Source organism: Thermothelomyces thermophilus, chromosome 3 (genome assembly GCF_000226095.1).
Source record: "Thermothelomyces thermophilus ATCC 42464 chromosome 3, complete sequence".
In the NCBI taxonomy this organism is placed as follows: Eukaryota; Fungi; Ascomycota; class Sordariomycetes; order Sordariales; family Chaetomiaceae; genus Thermothelomyces; species Thermothelomyces thermophilus.
Genome location: NC_016474.1, coordinates 3,475,362 through 3,486,192, shown reverse-complemented (window position 1 = coordinate 3,486,192; position 10,831 = coordinate 3,475,362). Strand labels below are relative to the sequence as shown.

The following is a 10,831-nucleotide window of genomic DNA, read 5'->3' as shown; positions in this document are numbered from 1 at the left end:
CCAACAGTGACGGACCGAGGGCTGCAACTGCCTATTGTAGTTGTTACCCCCAGAAAACTAGGCAGGGAGGAGCGCGGCGCACGGAACTTGGGACTCATCGTCTCAGCATTGTTACAATGCCACACCGAGTAGGAACAGAGCCAGCGTCTCCGTAACCCAGCAGTGCAGCCCTGTCAACGAAGTGTTGCAACAGTTCCATCTCAATTGGCTGAGAACGAGTGACAAGCATCTCTGTGCCAAGGGACCCTGCCGCCCGTCTCGTCGTGATGTCTTTTTTAACCTTGAATTGATCCGGCAAACGGCTGCCCTTGGTTCCGCAATCGGCATCACGGGAGTCGCGTGGGCAAAACCAAGCTCACACCGCGGGAGAAAGAGAGCACAGAGATCGGCTCTTTTAACTGCGTAGGCCTTGTCTCGGAGGAATTTAGAGCGCAAGGGATTTATGACGGCTAGCGCCGCGGATTTACGAAAATGATTAATCCCGGGCCCACGACATATTTTACACACACAATGTCGTCTGGGAAGGGTGGTCTCGAAATTCTGCAAAGCATGGTCGCGAGCGGCCCTCCGCAACGCCGACGCGGGATGGCGTTGATAGCGTTCGTTCACGATGGACCTCTGCGCCTCCTGGCGCACAGACGAGTTTCAGCTGCCGGGGCTCGGAGCGCAAGGTGTTCTGCAGGAGCCTGGAGGGGCAGGGCGTGGGGTCCCCCAAGAAAGCGCGGACTGCACAGATCGGCCAACGACGAGAGATCCACTAGTGTAGTGAGCTCAACCCAAACCATTTAACGGACCTCTCTCTCTGTGTCATTGTCGACCATTTGCCGCGATTATTTACCTTCTTCTCTCCCGGTACGGAGTCCTGCACTGGGCCTGTTCGTCGCTCCCACGGGCCAACAGCGCCGCGGGGCACAGCAGATAGCTGGTCGCAAGGCGGTCACAGACAAACATCCAGGAATCCGGAGACCTCGATCGCCCCAGGGGTTGTTACAGGGAGCCAGCTCCAGCCAAGACCCCCAGGCCTCCACTCGGGGCTCCGCGACGGGGAACCTCAAACACTAGAACCACTGGACCGCAGTCACCCACATGTGCAGCTCACCTATCCTGCTGACACTTGTAACGGCAGAGAGAGCGTATGCATCGCGGATTCGCCAGAGGGTCTGCGGCCCCATTTCGTAAAGAGAAACAGGACTGGCTGGGGCTCCGCTGGTCTCCTACAACTCCGGGGTCGTCGTCTGGCTATGTGTGTGTTCCCTAAAAAAAGGTTGTTGTTCCCGCGTCTCACAAGCAGCCCCTCAACCACGGATCCTTAGCGTATTTCATCCCGAGGGAGCCCCCCCTTCCGACTGAAACCCCTTGCAGGAACCGACCTTCGGGTCTCTCTGCTTTTGACGCAGTGTCGTACGCAGTAGAAATAATTGCCCGCCCTCCTGTTGCTGGATCGCGGGCTGGGACAGTCTTTTTTTGTTTCCTGTTCTGCTGCAGCTGGTGCATCATCACAACAACCCTGCTGGTTAGGTTGGTCCCTCTCCCGGCACGCTTATCCGAACGTCCATTACTTCGAGGCCCAGGATCAGCTAGCTCGTCCAGTCGCACGAGAAAAAAAAAAGCGCCGCTCAAACTCCCGAGGTTGCTCCAAGGCTGGCTGTTTCGAGGAAACTCGAGGAAAGGGGAAAGGATTATTTGCAACACCGCACGCACGGAGAGAGTTCTGTGTAAAAGCTGCTCAAATAATTCTCGTCGTGTGTGTGTCTTGACCAGAACCAGCGCCGAGCGTCCGACAACAGGGCCAAGCTGCGGTGGACCGGTCTGCAACAAGCGCCCGTCAAAGCCGCAGGAGCTTGCAGGTTTCCGCTTTCCAACCTGCACCAAGATCTGCCGAAAGGGGTCAAGTGCGGCAGGCGCCAGTCGCGACGCTGCTGCGCCTTCGCACAGTGACACCAGCCTTTTTGACGGCCATCTGGAAGCGCCCAGACCCGGATGGGCAGCGGCGTGGGCGACCTGTCTGGATCTGTCTGCTAATCAGACAGACGTGCACGATCAATCACCACCACCCTCGCAATCGCAGATCGCTCGGACCCTCGATCTCTCTTCGCCCTCGCCTTTTTGCCCGCGGCCGTGGGATTTCTTCCCTACGACCTGAATTATCCTCTCCCGTCCACAGTCCGAGAGGAGCCCCTCGACGTTTTCGGATCGTACCCGTAATAATTATCGACAAAGAGGCGGCCCCCCCGGAGGATTCGGTTTTCTAGGCCCCCAACAGAACACCCCTTTTTCCGCCGCAACGCAAACCTCGCTTCAGCTGCATCTGCATCCAGTGCATTCAGCGCACGCCTTGCCCCCAATTTGCTGGGGCTTGTCGTCGACGCGCTCTTCATTTCTTTCTTTCGATTCGATCATTTGCAGCGCAACAACAGGCGAACGCACACTTTGATCATGAGCACCGCGATTGCAATGGCTGTTTCGCCTGCTCCTCACGACAGGCCGTCGTCTTACGGCTCTGACCTCCCTCCCCCGACTTCGACTTCGCCCAGCGCTCAGAGGACAGGAGCCGCCCCTCCACCTCCTCCACCAGCATCTGCAGCCGCCGCGAACAACGCATCTGCACCACCAACGCGATCCAGCAGCGGCAGCCCTAAGGGTTCGACTGCTAGTGCTGCTGCTGGTGCTGCCACTCCTGGTGCAGCTACCACGCAGAGATCCTCTCCGCCCAGCGCGTAAGCAAAACCCCGAATATAGTCTGCACCTCGCGTTTTGTGCACCCGGCCCGCATTACTAACGCACTCTTGTTTCCCGACGCACAGGTCTCGAAATGCCAGCGGACCCAAAATTGTCGTTAAGAAGGAGCCCAGCTCGCCCGGCTTGCAAGCCGCCAGGCACCGGCCTAGGAAGCTGGACCTCTCCAAGAACACCAGCATCGTGTCTCCCGCCACGGGTCGGCCCATGACCGCACGAGATGGCCTGGCGATTCAAGAAGTCGGCCTCGCCTGTCTCTCGCCCGGTTTCGTACCCAAAGATGCGGCCGAGCAAGAACAGCTAAACCGCAGCATGACCGTCAGGGAGCATCAAAGACAGATCATCGAGGCAAGACTCCAACAACAATCGGCGAAGATGGGGGACAACTCCGATAAGGACAAGGAGTCGAGTCATTTTGCCGCGAAGACGCCAGGCCTCGCCCGCAAGCGCGGCCCGCCTCCGGGCCTAAGCATCGTTGCTCCATCGCACGAACAGTTCGCCAATGAGAGGGTCATCCAGTCGGCGCCTCTGGGCCAGACGTTCACGGGGAGACACAATCCACACCCGCTGACGCGGCACGTCACCAACCAGCCCTCCAACCTCGCCAGCATGTCGCACATCCACCACGTACCTGCCAATCAGACCAACAACCGCCTCCCACCAATTGCCGACGTTTTCGGCCAGAATCTCTCGGGCCACCCCGAGTCTAGCGGCCACGCGCTCTTCGCCGGTCAGAACCGTGCGCCACTACCTTCCCCACACCATCCCCCGGCCCAGCCGCAGCCCGCTCGCACGCGCGAGTACAAGTCGGCAGAAGAAGCGCAGGTCGAGCTGGCCGGCGGCCGGCCTGAGCTCCTACCAAAGTTAGTACGCTACGGCGGCCACCAGCCCCCGACGCCGCCGTCCCCCCCGAACACTCAGGCATCCCGGGACTACCCGCACAGCCAGCACAATGTCAATACTGCCCACAATGCACCATCCAATCATCACCATCATAACCACCAGAGCCATCACAGACTCTCCCCAAATCTTGCTGACCCCTCCCTCCCCACAACCAGTAGCCGAACCCTAAGCAACAACCACCAAGCCCCGCCTCCCGGGTCTGGCCCAAGCGGCAGTGGCACAAACCCCATGAAGCGCAGACGTGCCGAGTATGAAGAGGGCGGCAGCCCGCCGCTTGGTAACGGCGGACGCCCGGCCCCGGCCGCTCCACATCCGCCGCAGCCGCAGCAACAGCAGCAGCAGTCCATGCCGCTTCCGTTTGGTGCCGCGTCAGCCCCGAGGAGGGCCTTCTTTGGCGAGGGACGGGACAGCCCCGAGACTCTCGAGGCGAAGAAGGAGGAGTTTTTGAGCTTATGTGCGAGGGCCTGGGATCTGCTTCATTCTTGATCTTGAAGCGTATCTGGCTCCTTCTTTCCGACTTCTTAATCCGGAAAGTGAATCTTGGGGAGTTATTTTCTTCTGGAGGGTTTCGGCTTGTACGGGTCGGTGACAAGGAGGCAAGTGCCTATATATCATGGCCGTGTGAGTGAATACCCCCAACAGGTGTATTCAAACGTTCCCATTTTTTTTCCTATTTATCCTTTTATCTATTCCCTTGATATGTCAAAGTTCAGATAGGAAGGAAAGGGGAAAAGGAGGGGTTGGCTTGGTCGGTTTGGTCGGTTGATATCGGAAAGGTTCTGGCGGCGTAAAGGAAACTAATAGGCGCGGGAAATCTCGCGTCTACCTGTGCTTCAGTACCTAGGGGTGGCTTCGTTCATTGTTTACATTGATATCCGTTCTCCGCCTGCCCTAACTTCCCGCTTGCGTCTTTTTTTTGCGGATCCTCGACATACTTTCCGGTTGCGATTTTGGATATGGATTGGGCGAGAGCTTTGACAATTGGGGGATCCTCTTCTTTTAATACCCCACTGGGAGGGCATGTAAACCGGGAAGCATACGAGACCGAAGATGTCGTTTCATCCGCAATCATTCACGTTGATATTCTCCGGGAAGCTTCATGGTAGAAGTCTTGCAAACGACGGAAGTTGGGAGAGGGGGTTGGCAGGCGGAAACCGAGTATGGCTGTCGGCACTGTGCTAGTTAGGGGACAGAGTTTACCGGTCGAGCTTGACGAGGCATAGGAGAAGAGAAAGGCTTCGGGCAGTTGGGATAGGCCGACACTGGACTGCGTCGGCCTGTTCCCGGCGTTGTATGAGTGTGTTTGAAGAGCCAGCCTTCTGTGAGATTTTTGAAACTAAATCAGTTATAGGTGAGGAGCGAGGAGAGGACGATGACGACGGCGAGCAGAAAAGGAACCTGGTTCGATTCTAATCTGTATGTCTTTATATATATACCACCACTTTCCCGCGAGGTATTACAAGCTTCTCGCAGCAGTATATAAGGTCCGCTACTCAACCAGATGGCGTGTGGTTTTGACAAGTTGATGGTCGCCTGATGACCGCTGACTCCCCTATAACCAGACGTGCGACAGCGGCACTGGGGCGCCAAAGCATTTGCGACCCGGTCTCGTGCTTGACGTTTTATAGAACATGTTGTCGGCACTATCTAGGGTTACCGAGTCCAAGATCCCTCCCGGTACCCTTTTAGCCTTTGGCATGACTTCTCTCATATTCCACCACCTCCTCGCCCATTCCCTTCCGGGGACCCGAGCGTGAGGCCATAATCAGCGGCAATACCACTAACCGCTAATGCTCAAGGCGTAGCATACAGGCAGGGGTCGTACCCCCAAGAAAACCCAAGAGAAGGGAACATAAATATATGACCAACCGACCAATCTTTGGGCCCGAAGCTCGCTGGGGCTGAGGACCCTAACTCACTCATGCCGAGTTGGAAAATCATCAAGGGCATGGATTACTAGTAAACAACTTACCAGGTATGGGCTGGCTGCAGTGGCATCTCAGAGGTCTGACATAAAATCCGACACGAGAAGAAGCAGTGCGGAACTGAGCGGCGAGGGCGAAGAGGGAGTAAGAGGCAAGGGGGTCCTCAATGTTAAGCGCTCGTCGAAGGGGTTGAGAGCAGCTCGATGCCCGCCCGGCTAACCCAACCCAAGCGAGTTTTACGGTTGGGGGATGAGTAGGCAGTAAACGGACAGCGAAGTAGAATGGTTATGCTTTTAAAAAAATGTATCTATGCCGACCAGCGCAGAGGCAAAGATGCCAACCGTCCCCCGACGAACGAAAGGGAAGTATTTGGACAACAAGATGAACGACAGAGACCGCCCAAAGAAGCAGATGATTAAAAGGAGAAACGATGTACTCCAAACTCCGATGCTAGCCCGAACCGAGGCATTCCGTGTCGTGATACGTTGATAGACCCCATCATCGCCTCTGCCATGCGTTGGTGCTGCGTTCTTAGTTAGGCCGGGGGTGGGGGGAGGGGGCACATCGTAAGATTGTCTTCGGTTGGAGTTCCTAAGGAGAGGATAATGGGAGGGGGATGGGACGGAGAGTCAGCCAGGTGAGGGGCTCGTCTTTATAGGATCAGAGACTGCGAGGTGGAGTTTCAAGATGCTTCAAGACATGTTCCGCCAGGCGGTAGGCGATGCTGTTCCAGGCAAGGTACACATCGCCCGGCCACCTGACGGAGCACGTGTTAGAGACCCTCCTCGCCGGCTTTGCAAAGTTGTATCTCGCGGCCCCATTCGGACTTGAGCACTTGCGAGGCGGTGATTCTCCGCGCCGGGTTGGGGTCTAGTATTGAGTAGATTACGTTTCTGCAGCGAGCCTGATGTCTCAAGGTCAATACCGTAACGGATTCCCCGTCAAGTCCTCGTTTGTCCGAAACACTCACCCTGTGCAGCGCCTCGATCGGGGCATAGCCCTCTTCGTCCCGACGCCCTTCGAGGTAGCGCGTATAGAACTCGTCCTCGTCCTTGCGAGCGACTCGCCAGAGGTGGCGGCCCGTCCGCATCGCCATGTAAATGACACCGCAAGCCCAGACGTCGACGGCACGCGCGTCGAACTCCTTGGCGGTGTATTCTTCAGGGGCAATGTAAGGAGCGGAGCCGCAGAGACCAGACACCATGTGGGCGTCGTTCTCCCAGGCCATGCGGAAGCACTCGCCGTTGCCAAAATCGGTAATCTTGAGCGCGCCGTGCGTTGTCAGCAGCAGGTTCTCGGGCTTGAGATCGCGGTGAGCCACGCCCATCTCGTGCATGTACTCGACACCCCGCATCATCTGCTTGAAGAAGCAGTCGGCCTCTTGCACCTCGAGCTTGCCAGCCGACAGGACAAGCGTGTACAGGTCGCCGCCCGCACAAAACTCCATCACCTCGCAGTAGTCGCCCTTGGAGTCCTTGAGGAGGTCGAGGGTGTGGATGACGTTAGGGTGGCGGAGCGACGACGAGATGCAGAACTCGGCCGTCAGCCGCTTGCTGTACTTCTTCTCCGTCTCCTCGGGCCGCCGGCGGAACTCCTTGACGGCGTATAGCTTCTCGCCCAGACCGTTATCCAGCTTCTTGTGGGATATCCTGACAATGCCGAAGGCACCCCGCCCCACGACCTCTTGGCACTTGCCGTACTTCTCCACCAAGGTCGCCGACGGATTCGCCGGCGGCTTCTTGTCCGACGCGGCGCCCTCTTTTTCTTTCCTCAGGTTGTCGACCCAATTCGATACCAAGGAGAGATCGTTTTCGGGCGCATGCTCCGGTTTCCTGCCAAGAAAATTCTTGATCAGGTCCGTGAGCTTCTCCTGCCGACGGCTGGACTTCAAGTGGTGCTCATGGCCGCCCTGAACGTCTGGATTGATTACGAAGCGCTGCAGGTGCGTTTCCTTGCCGCCGACCGGCTTGGTGGGAGGTGGCGACGTCGTGGCCGGTGTCGCGGCCGCATCCTGATGCTTCTTGGCCTGCGCACTCCCAATGCTGTCGGGGGTCGCGGCACGCGAGGCTGCGTCTCGGGCCGTGAACATGCGGGTTAGCCTGTCCTTCATGGAGCCCTTCTCGGCAGGCTTTTGCGACTGCTCGATGGCGCCGACGGGGATCGCCGGGCCGCCGTTCTGGCCGTTTATTTTTGGCGACTTGGCGGGGCCCTCGACCGACTTGATGGATGGCGGCTGTGACGAGCGCGGCGACATGTGAGGCGACGTGCGGGGCGATGAGGACGCCACCGACTGCCCAGAGGAAGCCATGACGGGTGATGGGCCAGAGCCGAGTGATTTGCAAACGCGGCTACCCGAGAGAGCAAGATTTTGTAGGTGCCGAAGAGCGAGTGCAGGTCCGGTAGTGCTGATGATGCAAGGGTTGGTCACTGAGGGCGGGCAATGCAGGCAACGGCTGGGCGATGCAAGCTAGCCGAGGGTTAACTAAAAGTCACTGCGCTTATGCAAGCAACAGCGAGCTTGGCGGCGAGGAACGCCGTGGGTGAGTGGGCAAAGCCCGGTTGTTGTCGCCTGTCGATCGCAAAACCGCAGTCGTCGAGTTGTTGATGGAATCTCGATCCCCTGTGATGAAAGGGAGGAAGATCGGCTGGGAAAAAGCCCCGACTTATAATATTATAAAGGTGCGAGAAAATCCAGACGTCGGTCGAGCGTGAGCCAAGTGGGGTGGAGGGCTAGTGGAGCTTTTGGGGGGGTAAAGTTGGGAAGGCGAATTGGGGGTTATTCCTCCTTTTTCTGTATCTTAGTCTTTAGTTCTGTCTCGATTTCTATTCGTCTTCGGCACTCGAGAGGTGGGAGCGAGTAGTTTCTTAGAAGATCCCCGCCGCTATTAGTTAAGGCAGCTCAGGGCAGATGACTGCGAGGTCAGGCGGTGGCTCGACATGGTGCGCAAGGCGGTCGTCGTTAGTCTCCTTGTCCGTGCTTGTTGTCGACTTGGAAGGGGGCCACTGGGCTGGGTAGGTAGGTAGTTATTGTTATTGCTAGGCGCGGTTGATCGGCTCGACTCTGCTTGCTGACTGCTCTGTCTACTAGTACGGTAGTACCAAGCCGCCAGGGTTTTAGAAGCTCCCTTGCCTTCTTCAAAGAGTGCTGGGGCACCAAGAGTAAGGCGAACAAAAATGACGAAGACGGCGGTGGGGGAGACCCAGTCTTTGGGCGCAGTCTAGCACCGCCGCAGGTTTTTGTGTGTGACCCGGGCTGCGGGCGGGAGAAGCGCCAGTGAAAAGCGTCGGTGCGACTGTGGGAAGTGGAAACCGGAGAGGGAAGAGGCGCTAGCCGTTGGCCCGGGACAGCCACGGCGACCGTCCTCGAGGCCGCAACTCTGGACTGCTGCACCTGGTCGAGGGCTGGGTTGGAACCGAGGCAGGATTGTGAAGGTTCTCGAGACGTCAGCAAATGTTGGGGCGGAAAGAGACGGGCGACTCAGGGTTCAAGTACTCCGTACTTTGGAAATACCAAGTGACAGAGTAGTACAAGGGAACCACAAGAGAACGGTGAGTGGCAAGAACGGGGCAGGGAATCGACCAACGGCAGGTACGGATTAGTATGTACTGTACATACATACATAGACGATCAACGAAACCCCCCTCCCCTTGAAAGGGCTTAGGGCCTTTATGTGACGGTGGATAACACTACCAACCGCTCGACGGAAAAAGAACTCCCCGGCATTGCAGTCGCCTGCTAACTCAAGGTGGCAGTCACGGAGACAAACGAGTCTGATCAGCATCTTGGATTAGTGTATGTACATACAGCGCGACCTTGTCTGATACGGTGAGAACAGCAGCATTTGTCCGAGAGTCTCGTAATGAAAGTACGGATATGTCTGTCCAAGTACCGAAAGACGTCAAGGTACTAGAGACAGTACACCGTGGGTTCCAGTTAGGAGTTGAAGGAACTGCCCTGCTCACGTACCGAACGCGTAGTGTACTGAAACAGTTACCGGGAACGTACTGTACAGTACCGGGTAGGTAACGCCACGCACCTAGAAGGGAATGTGCCTGAGGAAATGGGCAAGGTATTCTCGAGATTCCATGCGTCCCCCATGCAGGATCCGCCAGCCCCAATTTCGCCTGCAGTTCGATGTCTCGCTCTGGTTATCCTGCAGCCCGAGGCCTGTTTCGTCAATCAGCATCAGCTTCCAAAAAACGGTCCCAACCGACCGAATGCTGTGGACCTACCTGACCTTCCTACTACGCACATGCATACCTCACCAAAGTGCCTTAGTAATACACAACTTAGCTCGCAGCTCTTACCTTAGGGACCTGACCTACGCTCCGTACTTTCCTTACGTACTGCGAACCTGGGGGGCTTGTCCGCGAATGGAAGCGGCTGAGGTGCGGTTGAGCCTGCCAAGGCCAATTGCGGATTCCTTCTCTTTTCCCATCTGCTGTACTGCAAGTATGCCAGCTGCCAGCGCCTTTCGCCACATATTTTATTTGGCCATCATAACCCGAGTGTATAGTAATCCGGTCAGGCCAAGTTGTCCTGAACGCGCAGCAACCCGTGTTTGTTGGCGTGCAGGAGGTTCTAGCTGCGTTTTCGAGGGTGGTTCTGATCTCATCCCCTCCCCGGCCGCGGCATCCACTACATCACAATCGCCTCGCTGGACGATGCAGCGAACTGCAGTGCGACATACAGACCGCACCAGAAGATCGTCGACACTTCTGGATGGGACAACAGGGCATTGGCCATCACCACCGCGACAAACCCACCAGGGCCGAGCTGCGACACACGGCACGAATCGCGTATGCAGGAGCTACTGTAGTATGTACGCTACATCCTACGTACGAAGTGCTTGCAGTACGCAGTACATATATTCATTCTCTGCACCGATGGACTCCAGCATCGTATCCACTTAGAGGCCGACCGGAAGTTCTTGGCCAAAGGCTGGCGGGGTCTTTGTCGTGTACGGGTTAGTGTAATCCGTACACGACACGGGTTTCCACCTGGCTTCATCTCGCCCTCCTTCCCGGTCCCGGCGTTGGCGGCCTCCCGGCTGTTGATGTTGCGGCGACCCATCCGTGTTTGGACGGGGGGACACTCCGAAGTCACCCGTCAACTTCTCAGTTTCGGGAGGTCGATGAGAGCGGTGAAGAGGCCCTCGATGATTTCCCTTTTTATTTTTCATTGTTCTCTTTCCCCCCTTGTCCCCTGCATTTGCTCACTATCTAGTGTATCGGTCTCGCGCTCGTTTCCCAGTGGCAGCCAGAGG

At 57.1% G+C, this 10,831-nt stretch overlaps 2 protein-coding genes across 2 annotated transcripts; one reads left to right on the top strand and one right to left on the bottom strand.

Annotated features, from left to right (window-relative positions):
• Positions 1-2,151: 2,151 nt before the first annotated feature.
• Positions 2,152-5,138, top strand: MYCTH_2134282 (uncharacterized protein). The gene is made up of 2 exons (XM_003663255.1): positions 2,152-2,717; positions 2,805-5,138. The coding sequence occupies exons 1-2, from the start codon at positions 2,437-2,439 to the stop codon at positions 4,123-4,125; spliced, it is 1,602 nt and encodes a 533-aa protein (XP_003663303.1). The 5' UTR covers positions 2,152-2,436; the 3' UTR covers positions 4,126-5,138.
• Positions 5,139-6,194: 1,056 nt separating this feature from the next.
• MYCTH_2305067 (uncharacterized protein) lies at positions 6,195-8,440 on the bottom strand. Its single transcript, XM_003663254.1, has 2 exons — positions 6,535-8,440; positions 6,195-6,468 (listed from the first exon to the last, which is right to left on the bottom strand). The coding sequence occupies exons 1-2, from the start codon at positions 7,870-7,872 to the stop codon at positions 6,337-6,339; spliced, it is 1,470 nt and encodes a 489-aa protein (XP_003663302.1). The 5' UTR covers positions 7,873-8,440; the 3' UTR covers positions 6,195-6,336.
• Positions 8,441-10,831: the final 2,391 nt, after the last annotated feature.

What these genes read in the sequence shown, in the direction of transcription:
- MYCTH_2134282 (XM_003663255.1), top strand. Translation starts at nt 2,437, where the DNA reads ATGAGCACCGCGATTGCAATGGCTGTTTCGCCTGCTCCTCACGACAGG. An exon ending in AGATCCTCTCCGCCCAGCGC is followed by an intron (nt 2,718 to 2,804) that starts GTAAGCAAAACC and finishes CCCGACGCACAG; the next exon opens with GTCTCGAAATGCCAGCGGAC.
- MYCTH_2305067 (XM_003663254.1), bottom strand. Translation starts at nt 7,872, where the DNA reads ATGGCTTCCTCTGGGCAGTCGGTGGCGTCCTCATCGCCCCGCACGTCG. An exon ending in CGATCGAGGCGCTGCACAGG is followed by an intron (nt 6,469 to 6,534) that starts GTGAGTGTTTCG and finishes TTGAGACATCAG; the next exon opens with GCTCGCTGCAGAAACGTAAT.